The sequence below is a fragment of the Chenopodium album genome, chromosome 24 (assembly GCF_948465745.1).
Source record: "Chenopodium album chromosome 24, dcCheAlbu1.1, whole genome shotgun sequence".
NCBI classification, from domain to species: domain Eukaryota; kingdom Viridiplantae; phylum Streptophyta; class Magnoliopsida; order Caryophyllales; family Amaranthaceae; genus Chenopodium; species Chenopodium album.
In genome coordinates this window covers 14,271,457-14,285,983 of record NC_137857.1, presented here as the reverse complement: position 1 = coordinate 14,285,983, position 14,527 = coordinate 14,271,457, and the positions used below count along the sequence as shown (strand labels likewise).

The window sequence follows — 14,527 nt, the reverse complement described above, 5'->3', positions numbered from 1 at the left end:
AATTCATGTTGATTTGTTCGTAGAATAACAATAACAATTCCCCTTTTCGGGGACTCCCGGAGAAACTCATCAAATTCATTATGACAACCTAGAATTTCTTTAATTAATTAGAATTTCTTTAATTATTTAGAATTTCTGTAATTAATTTTTAGCATAAATATTAAATTTACTAGTAAAACTTTGAGGGAAATTGTCAAGCCATACATAAGTTGTTTCACTAGTACTATATCTAGCAACTAAGTGTGCTAGAATATTATTCGCCGATCGTTGCAACAAGTAAAAGACACAAAATCAACTTTCATCTTCCTAATATCTTCATCATATCTCATTAAAGGAGAGTATCCCAGAGGCTCTTGATTATAGTTTGCACCACTGTTAGCGCAACACATTCCAGCACAATGTTCATGCATCCCAACTGTCTTGCTACCTGAATACCCAACCTTGCAGCAGCAACCTCAGCCTATTCCACTTCCCATTTCGCCTTCACCCTTTGCGTGGAAGCAGCTACTATACAACCCTTTTCATCACGCAAAATCACACCTCGACCCACATAATTTCCTGCAGCCATATGCGCATATTCACTTTTATAGTTTCTGCAACAGGGGGTTTCAAGCTATCATGTGCTCCAACATCGACTGTGGCAGGCTTAAAAACACGCTAAGCATAGTCCATATAGTCATCCTGCAGCTTTGCAGATCACAGCAACTTGTATGGGATCAGACAAAGGGCCATTATGCAAGCTCTCATTCCTAAAGAACCAGGGTGCCCAAGCTAGCATACAAAATTTGCTCAGCTCCTTTTTACCAATCCTTTCAGCCATCCACATAAGATGAGCTGATGTTGGAGCATCAGCTAATAGCCCCACATATTCGCTCTGGCCCCAAATTACAGCAGCCTCTTGACACTCAAAAATGGCATGTATCACAGATTCACAAGCAGCCCCGCATCCCTGACAACTACTATCCGCAACAATGTGATGATGGTGATGCCTCTCTTTCACTGCAATACTACCCTTACAAGCCCTCCACATGAAGTGACGTAGTTTAGGAAGTCCTTCCATGCCCCAAACCAGCTTTCACAAACCTTCCTCCTGATGACTATGAAGTGTAGGCCATGCTTGAGTACGACCAAGACCAACATGTGCTTGTTCTAGGAATCAAACCTAAGACCAAACATAAGGCAAGTGCATTACTAGTGAGACAAAGCTAGTTTAATATTATATATTGCATTGAAAGATGTATTTAAGCAATTAATTGCTCTTTATACAGATAACAAAAAAAAAAAAAAAAAAAAAAATCTGATTTTGGTGGGCCCTGTGCCACCTAGGCCCCACTATAGATCCGCCATTGCGGTAGTACTTCGTATATACTTCCTCCGTTTTTTATTAGTTGACACGTTTTAACTTTAGCACTATTCACACACTCCCCTTTGACCATGTTTTGTGATTTATAAGTAATGAAAAATATAGTCATGTGAGGTCTTGTTAGATTCGTCACAGAATAATTTTCAAAAAATCACCTTTTTATAATTTTTACTTATCGGTAATTAAAGATATTAACGTTTTGATTTGTGCATTGGCAAACGTGACTAAAGAAACGTGTCAACTAAAAAGAAACGGAGGTAGTACCAATCTATATTATACGGAGTGCTGAATAAATTCCTACGGAGTGTTTATTAAACCATGTAGTTATGCATAACATTCATATATATATATATATATATATATATATATATATATATATATATATATATATATATATATATATATATATATATATATATATATATATATATATTTCTTTTTTTTCTTTTTTTGACAAGGATCCTTGTATCAAATTTCGAAATATGATATTCTGCCGTAAACTGTTTAATCTTTACCAGCTTATTGACACTATGATGCAAGCTAATCTGAAGAAGCTCAAAGCATACACAGTTTATGATTAAGCTCAACAAATGAATTGTCATTTTGAATCTTATGAACTTCTGCAGATCATGCAAATCTTTTCCTGCCTATAGGTAACGTTTCTTCCTTTAAGATCACGGTGTCATTTGTTAGAGAAGCAAGGAACATCCATAGATGATAATGAGCTGCTTCCCTGAACTTTGTTTACACTCCTAGTTCTCATCATGTCCCTCATTTCTTTTGATCCTTCCCAGTGGTTCAAATCCGCAAACAAGTTCGATAACAAGACATATGTTGATGGATCAGTCTGCTTAAGATGGATAGCACACTCTGCTGCTCGCTTTCCTGCTTCAAAATCCCCATGAATATGACAGGCGCCAAGTAGGGTCTTCCAAACTAATGGTCCTGGTTTAAAAGGCATTTTCGAGATAAGTTCTTCTGCTTCTTTGATGTGTCCAGTTCGTCCAAGCAGATCAACCATACAAACATAGTGATCCTCTCCCGGTGAAATTCCATATTGGTGGCTCATTAAAGAAAAATACTTCCATCCTTCATCCACAAATCCACCTTGGCAACAAGCATAAAGAACACACACAAAACCAATGTAATTTGGCTCAACGCCTTCAGTTATCATTTCATCGAAAACTTGGAGAGCTTCTAATGCTTGGCCATTTTGGGCAAATCCCATAACCATAGTAGTCCATGTAATGGTTGTCCGATCCTTAATACGTTTAAACACAGTCATTGCATTATCAATACAGCCGCATTTGACATACATATCAAGCATAGCATTGTCTACACATACATCCATCTCACTTCCAAGCTTAATTCTCAAGCCATGTGCTTTCTTTCCTTCATCCAAAGAAGCCATATTAGCACATGCTTTGAAGGTAGTGGCAAGACTAAACTGATTTGGCCTTGTACCTGCACTCTTCATTTCTCCAAGGAGCTCTAGCGCTTTGCTAGGCGCCCCACAATTCAAGCACCCGGTTGCTATTGTTGTCCAAGACTGAACATTCTTATAACTGATCTCACGAAAAGCTTTAAGCCCTTTAGACAAGTCCCCAGACTTCACATACATATCAACTACTGAATTCCCAACACATGTTTCACTTACATGGCCAAACTTAACAAGCTGACCATGCATCTGCATTCCAAACATATCATCACCAATATCTCCCAAGGCACTTAGAACTGCTGAAAATGTAAACCCATCAGGCTTCGTGCCCTCACGAATCATCCTCAAACAGAAGCTGGGCACTTCTGAGGGTGAAAAGTGCAAGTACCCTGACATCAAAGCATTCCAAGACACAATATCTTTATCCAAACACCCATCAAAAGCCTTAATAGCATTAGTTAATTCTCCATTCCTAATCAAAGCAGTCAAAAATGAATTCGTGACATAAACATTCCATTCAAATCCCAGTTTGATTACCAATGAATAAACCTGATATGCCTGAGAAACAAACCCAGAAAAGGAACAAGCATTAAGTGCACTAACTAAAGTGAACTCATTAGGCCTCACATCAGTGCTAAACATACAGGAGAAGTAAAAAAGACCTTGCTTAGCAAAACCACGACGCACAAAACCAGCAATAAACGAAGACCAAGACACAACATTTCTCTGGGGCATTTCGTCGAACAGGTAGAGTGCACTATCAAGGTCCCCGAATTTAAGGTACATATTAAGCAAAAAATTCTGCAGAAAAATGGAGGAATGCAAACAACAGTTTTTGATGATCTGGGTATGTATTGCTTTTCCATGGGGTAAATCTGAAGTTTGATGGGCATTTTTGAGAAAATTATAATACCCTTTTTCTTGCTCAGTTAATAATACATCATTACCCAGATTAATGGAAGCTTTTGAGATTGTAGTTGTGAAAGATTTATAGAAAGAAGATAAAAATAAGTGGTGGGTTCTCCTCACTTGAGAATAACAAGCAGGAAATAGCATCACAAAATCACATAAAGAAAAGAAGAAGCTTCTTTCTTAATCAACTGTCTAATTTGGTTTCTGCTTCCTCAGTATTAAAAGCAAAAGCAATCTGAATTGGCGTGCTCCCGCGACATTATTTTATTGTCGTATTACTAGTTCAAATTACATTATCGAAGCCACACTTGTTGTCAAATAAGGGAGTAGTTTGATTTGTTGATAACTTTATATTACACGCAATAAAAGATTGAAGCTTGTTACCAACTTTTTCTCTCTTACTTCCCCTCTCAGTTCTCCTCAGGCAACAGCGAAAGAGGTGGCTGCTAGTAAGATCAATTGAAATTTTATGGGGTATGTTGTTATGAATGATTCACTGTTTTATATATTTTTTTTGACAAGAACTGTTTTGAATATGAATTTTGTGGGATTTCTTTGTTAGTATTTCTTTGACTAATTTGTTTGAGCAAGATTATATTGATCTGGTAAATGTGGTACGATTAGTTTGTAAGCTTGTTCATTACTAGATCAAGTGTGTATTACTGTATGTTGCAATTTAACACATCTTGTTTGTCTGGTGTACTAGCATTATGCTGTTTACTTCTTAACGAAATAAGTAAACAAACTGAAGTCGAATATCGAAAGTCTTGATCAATAGAAAAATTTCACCAAATTGGTTCCATAAAACACCGGTGTATGATCAGCTCGTTCAGTATTAGTATTAATCATGGTAACAAACATGAGAGGCAAGCTAAATCTGTCACAATGTAACCTGGATGCTGCGGTAGTTCGGTATAAGGCCTAAATAGGATTGAAGTGCTAATTTTGATCATGTTTATATTAGCTGCACAAGTTGATATATCGTTTTGTTTTGTTTTGCATAAATCACCGGAAATCATCTAGGTATTAATCCTGATCCAGCTGAAGGATTTGCATATTTTGAACAGCTAAAGGATAACCAAAGAAAATAGTGCTCATGTCATTTCATTTAGTCACAAGACTTCCTCCTTCACTGGTTACACCCAGATTAATGAGACTTTTGAGAGTATCACTGGTAAGAATCCCCTTGCAACGTAAATAGGAAGAGAGTTTTAAAATTTGTTACTAGACCTTAGAGTTCCTCGAAAATGTTATGAAGACGTTTAGCTGGTTCACCAATAACAGACCCGATTATTACTTTATACTCCAACTTGGTAATCTTAAAACCTCGCCCCTTCATAGAATAAAATAGCTGACTAAATGTTTTAGGCATCTTTTCTCGAGAGAGTACCTGATCTATATTATTTGTAAAATATACAAGATCCATGTCATTGTGTATGGACATTTTAATCTAAATATTTGAGAATTGTAGAGACATGATCTGTATGCATAAAAACTAATTGGTTGTTATGTAGTACAAAGATTTGACTTCTCTTACTGTGTTGAAGTCTCAGCTTTTGCTGTAAACAGAAATGGAAAGGATATTTTGAATTTCTGGCATTGATCTTCTGTTTATGATTATAATTGATTGATCTGATTGTGTTGAGCCATGCTGAGCTCCTCTGTCCCAAAATTAGTCCCAAAATTTTATTGATTTTTTTTTTTGGGTAAATGGTGCAAGGTTATAGGCAAGTTGATTAACTTCGTATTATAAAGTTTTTGATTATACGATCAATAATTTGATGTTTTATCTGCTGAGCAGCTGTTTATCAGACAACTATAACTATTTCTGCTTTAATTTAATGAAACTTCTGTCCACCAAATCACCTAGCACAAAAGCAAACAAATAGAATGAAAGTGAATAAGTGTTGAGGAATATGAGGACTTTACATTAAGATTTATGATCAATTGCTGCGTTACATTTTTTGTTTATTTTGAGATGTTCAATCTCCCTTTTCTTCAATTGACCTTCATCCTCAGGTTTCTGAGTATCAGTTTTTTTTTTAGTTCAATCTCCCCTTAATGTTGCATTCCTTTGCACCATTGTGTATGTGTGTGTGGGTTGGTGGGAACTGCTGACTTGGTATCGCACTAATATGAACATGTCGGAATTGCAGCTTTCAAGCTATCTTTTTGCCCTGTGTCGTGCATACGTCATGTCCCTTGATCTTGCCGCTTTCAAGCTATCTTTTTGCCCTGTGTTATACGTACCTCACATCCCTTGATCTATACATGAAAAACTATATACTTCGTATGTTTTTCACATTTACCATGCATAAGACAGTAGTAATTTGCTTCAATCACATGCTACAGAACACTGCACAATTATTTGACCTTTAAAACCTTATTCACTGCTATTTAGTTGTCCTATACATTTCTCCACATCTATTCACTTTTCACTTATTTTGGTCTCAAATAAAAATCTATTCTCGCCATATGTCAGCAAACATTGTTAACCTGTTCTGCTTTCGATTCTAGTGTACCATGGCTCAGACTGCAGAAGATAAAACAGCAAAGACTGGTGCTTACATTCGTCCTCCTTCAGCATTCCGCAATTTTATTTCAACAGATCAAGGATCAGCCTTTCTGCCTGAGTCTGGAAGATATCACCTATATATATCTTATGCTTGTCCTTGGGCATGTAGATGCCTTTCTTTCTTGAAGCTTAAAGGGCTTGAAAAGGCAATCAGTTTCTCGGTATGATGGGCATCAATAACTGAAAAAATGTTCATAGCATCATATGTAGAGATCTAGCTTAGTATAACACATCATTTCCTTGCACTTGCAGTCAGTCAAAACCAAATGGGAAAAAACAAAGGAAGGTGACTCACATATGGGATGGGTTTTTCCTGACTCTGATACGGAAGAACCAGGTGCTGAGCCGGACCATTTGAATGGTGTAAAAACTATCAGAGACCTGTATGAGCTTGCAAGTGCTAATTACTCTGGCAAATATACAGTTCCTGTATGTATCACTCATGATATGACACTAATATGACAGGTTTTGTTACCCTATCTTTTGATTTACAAACTTGTTTTCTACAGGTTGTTTGGGAAAAGAAACTTCACACAATTGTAAGCAATGAGAGCTCAGAGATTATTCGCATGTTAAACTCTGAGTTCAATGATGTAGCTGAGAATAGGGATTTGGACCTTTATCCCCATCACTTGCAAACTCAAATTGATGAAATTAACGAATGGATATATGATAAGATCAACAATGGTGTCTACAGATGTGGATTCGCACTAAGCAAGAACCATATATATGATCAGGTTAATACCGTTGTTTTTTGAATCTTACCTTATGATCCATCTTTGTTTTGTTGGCTTTTAATAGGCATGGTTCTGGTGTGCAACCTTGTGTCGGTGTGTCCTGATGATATCTGTTTATCATCCATTTCTTAGGCTGTTGATGGACTGTACAAAGCGCTGGGAAAATGTGAAGAGATACTTTCTAAACAGAGATATCTATGTGGCAGCTCGCTAACTGAAGCAGATATTTGTTTATTTGTTACACTAATACGGTTTGATGAGGTAAATTACATGGATAGCAGACTGGCAGTGAGCTCACTGTCCATGAAAATCATGCTTACATTTTTATTTTATTTTTTTTGAACCAAAAATCACGCTTACATACCAGTGTTTCAAGTGTTTATGTTTCAAAGTTTCAACTTTTTAGACACATGAAATATCATGTAGCTGCATCTAAGCTGATGAATAAAATAACTTTCTTCTTAACCAATTTAAAACCTGATACATTTTCTTTAATCCTGTGAGTCATGCTTTAGATAATTTTGATACATTTCTGTGTGATTCTGCTCTTCGCTTTTAACTATAATTTTCTTGATCTGCTCATAGGTGTATGCTGTTTACTTCAAATGCAACAAGAAGCTGATCCGCGAGTATCCAAACTTGTTCAATTACACCAAAGATATTGTCCAAATTCCTGGCATGAGCAGCACAGTGAAGATGGATCACATCAAGAAGCACTATTATGGAAGTCATCCTTCCCTTAATCCTTACGGGATCATTCCTCATGGCCCAAATATCGACTTCTCTTCTCCCCCATGATAGAGAAAGGTTTTGTTCTTAGTGATGCTGACGAAACTGTTCATATTATTGTCATAAATAAGTCTTGCTTGGCATGTAGGCCTTAGATGGCTTGCCTTCCCTGTATTTGTTACTACGTATGCGATTTCTCTTGCTCAAGTAAGATGCATATTCTAGTGTCTCATATATAGTTGCTGTTGACTATTGTTCATGTTGAGCGAATGATGTATGCTTAATTATTAAAGGTTACAAAAACAACATCATATGAAAAAAAAAAAAACGTCTCACAACTTCACATGTCAAAACCGCTTCTCTCTAAGCGATAAGGATAACCATCACCGCTTCCCTTTCACCGCTTCGCTTGCGTCACCGTTTGCTCGCCGGCGACTAAAGATGGAAATATCCAGTGGATCACCCGCTCACCCGCTCCACCCATCTTATTGGATGGGTGAAAAACCCGGTTTAAACGGATGATAGGTGGGTGATGGGTTAACGGATGCGGGTGACGGATCGGATTTGGGTGGGGAAATTTCACCCGTCACCCGACCCGTTAACCCGACCCATCACCCGAATATTTAAAAAAAATAAATTTTTAAAAATTTGCTGAATTTTTATACTGGGCTAGGCCCAACTAAACCAAACCCCTTAGTCCTAATTCTTACTCACGTAATTCCTAAACCCTACCCTAACCTTCCAAAAAAAAAAACACTCTTCTCGCCGCTCACTGTTCCTCTCTTTCTCTCAAAGCTCTCTGCCTCTCTCTCCCTCTCTTTCACGGAGTCACGGTGGTCGGTGGCCGCAAAAACTGAACGACGGATCCATTTTAAAGGTATTTGATTTCTAAACTCTGTCCAATTTTAAGTAATGTGTTCATACGAATTTTATAAGTAATTTGTTGATACGAAACTGAAATGAATTTGTTCATATGTTGTTTGTTGTTTGTTCTCTTGTTTAATGCAATTATATATGTTGTTGGTTGTTGTAATTGTTGTTGTTAATTTTCGTATTTTCCTTTGAAATTAATTCGAATATTGCTGCTTGTTTTAGGGTTAATGTTATGAATTTGCTCCATTTTTTTTGGACGAATTTCCTATCCTTTTTGCACGAATTTGCTACCTTTCTTCACGAACTTGTTCCCTTGTTAATTCATGAATTTTACTGCCTTATTTTTGACGAAATTAATTCAATTATAATGCTTGTTTTTAAGGTTGTTTTTCACAAATTTGTTGCTTGTTTTTAATTAATTATTTTTTGCTAATTTAGGTATGGGAAATGATGTTTTGGACGGAAATGAATCTGGGTATGATTCATCAGTTCCTCCTTCAACACCTTTAACAGTTTCTCCTTCCCTCGTTCCAAATATGCACGCCCCCTTACCTCCCCGTCCTCCACCTCGACCACCACTACACCCATCTTCATCAAAGAGAAAGGCTGCTAAACTTAATTCATTATTTGAGTTTGGTGAAGACATTGATAGTGAGCCAAGTCACCAAGTTTCAGGCTCTCACAAAAGCAGGAAACTTACATCTCCTGTGTAGGATCATTTTAATAAGTTTGACGTTAATGGGGAATCAAAGGCCAAGTGTATACATTGTGACAAGGTATTATCAGCTAACACCACCAATGGGACATCTCACCTTAAGGATCATTTGACTCATAGATGCTCCAAAAAGAATCTAAAGGTTGATATTCGCCAAAAGTTGTTGAATGTTAGCCGAAAATCTGATGGATCATGTTCCGTTGATGCAACTAATTTCAACCAAGAATTGTGTAGGAAGGAGTTGGCTAATATGGTCATCATGCATGAGTACCCGTTGGCTATTGTGGATCATGTTGGGTTTAGAAGATTTGTAATTAGCTTGAATCCAGTTTTCAAGATCATTTCACGTCCTACCTTGAGATCTGATATAATGAAGATGTTTGCAACTGAGAAGGCAGGGGTAAAAAAGGTTTTGGGACATGTGGAGTCTAAATTTGCAATAACAACGGACATGTGGACTGCTTCAAATCAGAAAAAGTCGTACATGGCTGTTACCGCACATTATATAGATCAATTTTGGGTTTTACGCAACAAAACTCTAAGGTATGTCTACTACTTTTTGTTGTCATTTATGTTGCTGTATTTTCTGTTTTTATGATGTTTAAGGCTGCTATAAATGGTGTTGATTTATATTTTGTGGTGCTGAATTATATTTTGTGGTGTTGAATTATGTTTTATGGTGCTGAATTTTCTGTATTAATGGTGCTGATTTTTCAGAATATAAATGATGTTCATATTCTTGTGCAATTTTTTTTATGAAATAGGTTTGCTTATGTGCCATGTCCTCACACAAAAGACACACTTGCGCAAGTTCTATTGGATACTTTGAATGTTTATAATATTGCTGAAAAGATTTCATCTGTGGTAGTTAATAATTGTTCTACAAATGATGCTATGATGGAAGTTTTAAAACTAAGACTTAGTGAAGATTCTATGATTTTGAATGGAAAATTTGTGCATATGAGATGTAGTGCACACATTTTGAATTTGATTGTGCAAGATGGGTTAGATGTCATTGGTGGTGGGATTGAAAGAGTGCGAGATTGTGTGGCTTTTTGGTCAGGAACCCCTAATCGAAGAGAGATTTTTGCAAACAAAGTGAAATCTATGAAAGGTCAAGAAGGTAAACAATTAGTACTTGATTGTAAAACTAGATGGAACTCAACCTTTTTGATGTTGCAATCTGTTTTGCCTTACAAAGATGTTTTTTCAAGTATTAAGCGTCAAAATCCAAGGTTAAAATTCACACTTCCGACCAATCAAGATTGGGAATTTGTGACCATTGTTTGTGAGAAACTTAAAAAATTTCACAAGGTGACTGAATTATTTTCTGGTAGAAAGTATCCAACTTCCAACTTATTTTTTCGTCAAATTTGTGAAATAAAACTTGCATTGAACTCATGGAAGACTAGTGATGTAGGAGTTATTAAGGATATGGCTAGAGAAATGATTGCTAAGTTTGATAAGTATTGGAGTAATATTAATGAGCTTTTAGCTATTGCTGCCATATTAGATCCTAGGAATAAGTTGGAATGTGTTGAATTTTATTTCAATGAGATTTATGGACATGAGGCTGAACTTGAGATTCAAAGAGTGAAGAACTCTTTGTATGACCTCTTATATGAGTATCAAGATAAAGTGTACACAAGTGATGCTTATACTTGGGTTGATGGGACTGGAAATAAAACTGTTAATGAAGGTATGGACGACATTGGTGGAGATGAGGGAGATGATAAAAAACAAAGAAGAGGAGGGTGAATGTGAAATCAGAATTGGACCATTACTTAGAGGAAGATGCGTTGCCGGAAAGTGGTGGATTTGATATCTTAAGGTATTGGAATATAGAGCTAAAATATCCAACGTTGCAAAGGATTGCCAAAGACTTGCTAGCAATTCCAGCATCTACAGTCGCATCAGAGAGTGCATGGGAGGAAGAGTTATTAGCCCTCATCGTTTCCGACTTGCGGCTAATACAGTTGAAGCTTTAATGTGCATGCAAAATTGGATACTTGGAGAGTACTCTGGTAAGATTTTTATCATATTACTTTTTATGTTTGTATGTTTGATGTAAGTACTCTGGTAAGGTTTTTATCATACTACTTATTATGGTTGATGTAAGTACCTTGTTATTTATGCAAAAGCTACTGATGTATTGGTTTAGGTACTACTTTGGAGAATTCTCAAGCATGTTCTACTATTCTAGATGATTATGATACAGTGGATGATGATGGAAGTGGTAGTGGAGGGAGTGAAGTGGTTGACTTAGACTCGGTAATCGTTTATATATATATATATATATATATATATATATATATATATATATATATATATATATATATATATATATATATATATATATATATATATATATATATATATATATTTTAAAAGCACAATCGTTTTTATATACTAAGTCTCTAATTTATTCTTTTAGTAACTGCTATTCACATTGTCTAATTAATCCTTGTTAATTTGGTAGGGAGATGAAGATGAACATATGATTGTATGAAGATGGACTCCTACAAGATTACAAGGCCATTGTTGCAATGGTGCTACTATTTTAGTTGTTTAGATGTTTTCAAGACTAAAAAAATTTAAAATTTTATATGTAATATGTAATCGAACTCCTACTTATTTTATTTTGCTGAACTTTTATGTTATTCTGAATTAAAGTTTGGATTTGAACTTTTGAAGTTTATGAATTATGAGTTTATTAGTTCACAAAATCATCCGATAATTATGTTGATATTAACGCTTGAAACGCTCTAAACTTTAGGTAATTTTTATTCATTTTAAATGCTCTTATTATACATCCGATTATCATCCGAACCATCCGTTTCACCCATGGGTGATGGATGGATGGATTCGGGGGAAAATAATAGCAGGTGGTGGATGGATCGGGTGGGGTGGATGGATGCGGGTGATGGTCCACCCGCCCCGAACCCGATCCATTTCCTCTACCGGCGACTGGCGTTTCTTCTCCTAGCCGTCGCCGGCGACGCCTTTAAACTCTGTTCGCTTTAGTTTGTTGTTTCTTTTACCATATGGATGATGTGGGAGATCGAACGGAGAAGTCTCTTGTTCGCTCTGTAGCAAAGCTCCGTTGCTAGGTGTTTCGTTCTCTTTCCTAAGTATTTTTGTTACCAGCGTTGAACTTTTCTAGGTGTTTTGTTCCTTTTTCATGCTTACTGCCATTTTTTTTTCCTTTTTCACTTAGTTTTTTGGTGTCTTTTGGTTAGCAATCTGTAGTTTTGGTGCTCTTGTTATTATTCTCTAGTTTGGATAGGTTGTGCATGTTTTTGTTTTTTTTTTCCCTTTAATTTTCTCTTTATTCTTCTAATTCCTTTGTAGGTTGTATCCCCTGCTTTTTCTTGTGTTAGGTATTTGTTTGTTGGGGATTGTTTTCAAGTGTTGATTGAGTTTCAAGTTTTACTGGTTATTTGATCTTTTGATTTGTAGTAGCTATTGAGCAGCTGTGCTTGAGGAGTTTCCTCCTTGGGATGTTTGTTGTGTTTGTGCTTTGTGAATTTTGTTAGTGTGGAAGTTTGGGTCTCAATATGGAGTTATTTCCAGCCTTTATTTCTTTTCATCTTCCTGATGATTTCAATGATGAGAGTATTTTCCACCTTCTATCCTCTATGGATAATCCGAGTGATGTAGTTGTTCGTTCCTCGGAGTTTAAGGAGCAAGGGAACTCCTTGTTTAAAGCTAGCAAGTTTAAAATTGCCTTTTCTAGGTATGAGTTGGCTAGTAAATTGTTGTGTTTTACTATGCCATGTTCGGTGGAAGCCTTTTCTTCGTTTCGATCTTTGGCATTTTCTTTGCATCTTAATCTTGCGGCTTGTGCTTTGAAGCTTTTGGATTATTCTGCTATTGTTAAGCTTTGTTCCTTTGTGTTAAAGTTTGAATCCTGTCATATTAAGGCTCTCTACAGGAGGGCATCTGCGTATCAAGAATTGGGCAAGCTTCGTTCCGCTAGAAAGGATCTGGTTAAGGCTACTAAAGGTGATCCTAAAAATTCAGAGTTGTTAACAAAATTACATTGTGTTGAGGGTTTGCTACAGGATGTGTCTTTAGTCGATCAGAAACAAAAGGGTAAGATGATACAGGATGTTACCCAAGTTGAGTCGGCTTTTCAAGTTCCCAATGACTGTGTAGCTAGTTGTCAAGTCAAAAGGGATTGTTGTGTAGCGGATGTGGCTACTCCGATTGCTGAGCTTCAGTGTAGTATGTTAAGTTCAGCTGTGGTTCCAGAACAAGTATTATCGCCTAGTTTGTCCGGTGGGGATAAGGATTATAATCTCCCACCACCGATTTCAGAGAATGCTGATATGGATTGTGTTTTCCAATCAAATTCAGTTGGTAATGACAGGATTTCAAAGAGTGCTGATATGGAATGTGGTTTCCAATTAGATTTAGTTGGTCATGACAACATTTCTGAGAATGATGATATGGAATGTGATTTTCAATCAGATTCAGTTGGTAATGACAAGAGTTGTAAGTCTTTGCCACCTTTTCGTCCGGAAGCTGAAGTCCCTCGTATGCATGAGTTTGTTTCTCGAAATGATTTGACTTCTTCCCTTCGCCTTTCTTCCTCACAATTGCAGCAGGTCAAGCAAGGTAATGCCATTCATTTCTACCATTCTAAGTCCATGTCGTTAATGTCTATTCGGAGTTGTCCGAGTAAAACTTCTATCCAGACAGAGGTCCCCCAAGATGTAACTTCTAGGAAAGCAGAGACCTCTAATTCTACTCCAGTTAAGTTTTTAAGTGGATTGGAGCAACAGGTGGTGCCTACTACAGAGTTCCTGTCAGCTTCTATTTTGCAGTCCACAGATGCTCCGGTTTTACAATCATTACCGGAGCAGGTTATGATCTCTCATGATGTGCAGGCTGGTTTAGCGATTTCCTCTACCTTTACTTCGCTACAGGTATCTTGTGATGAGGATCGGCGGACGGTGCCCATAATGGAGTCTCAGCCGGTTCCCATTTTGCAGTAGTCATTAGGTGCTCCAGTGGTGCAAAACAGTTCGGAGTGCATGACTGCCCTTTCTGATGGTGATATTCCTATGGAAGGGATAAATTCACAAGAGTTTATGGGAAAAATTTGTGTTTCCAGTTTTCAGTTCGCCACCTTGCATTCCAATGCCAACCCTTCAAGTCAACCGTTTTGCCGTCACAGGTC

At 36.8% G+C, this 14,527-nt stretch overlaps 3 protein-coding genes and 1 long non-coding RNA gene across 7 annotated transcripts; 2 read left to right on the top strand and 2 right to left on the bottom strand.

Annotated features, from left to right (window-relative positions):
- Positions 1–676: 676 nt before the first annotated feature.
- On the bottom strand, positions 677–1,060 carry LOC145610584 (uncharacterized). Its single transcript, XM_081665895.1, has one exon. It carries the CDS (start codon positions 1,058–1,060, stop codon positions 677–679), a length of 384 nt encoding a protein of 127 aa, XP_081522021.1.
- Positions 1,061–1,887: 827 nt separating this feature from the next.
- Positions 1,888–3,859, bottom strand: LOC145610097 (putative pentatricopeptide repeat-containing protein At3g15130). Its single transcript, XM_081665360.1, has one exon. It carries the CDS (start codon positions 3,855–3,857, stop codon positions 2,046–2,048), a length of 1,812 nt encoding a protein of 603 aa, XP_081521486.1. The 5' UTR covers positions 3,858–3,859; the 3' UTR covers positions 1,888–2,045.
- Positions 3,860–4,096: 237 nt separating this feature from the next.
- On the top strand, positions 4,097–8,046 carry LOC145610099 (uncharacterized). The gene is made up of 6 exons (XM_081665361.1): positions 4,097–4,187; positions 6,231–6,449; positions 6,541–6,717; positions 6,798–7,025; positions 7,158–7,286; positions 7,611–8,046. The coding sequence occupies exons 2-6, from the start codon at positions 6,237–6,239 to the stop codon at positions 7,821–7,823; spliced, it is 960 nt and encodes a 319-aa protein (XP_081521487.1). The 5' UTR covers positions 4,097–4,187; positions 6,231–6,236; the 3' UTR covers positions 7,824–8,046.
- A 437-nt stretch (positions 8,047–8,483) lies between these two features.
- Positions 8,484–12,088, top strand: LOC145610100 (uncharacterized). Of its 4 annotated transcripts, none has more exons than XR_014106213.1 (3): positions 8,484–8,631; positions 9,066–9,102; positions 11,822–11,974. It is a non-coding gene; the product is annotated as an uncharacterized LOC145610100 (long non-coding RNA). The 4 variants fall into 4 exon arrangements; XR_014106212.1 differs by lacking the exons at positions 8,484–8,631; positions 9,066–9,102 and adding exons at positions 11,083–11,366; positions 11,504–11,613 and having other exon boundaries at positions 11,822–12,088; XR_014106214.1 differs by lacking the exons at positions 8,484–8,631; positions 9,066–9,102 and adding exons at positions 11,397–11,409; positions 11,504–11,613 and having other exon boundaries at positions 11,822–12,088.
- The last annotated feature ends 2,439 nt before the right edge of the window (positions 12,089–14,527 follow it).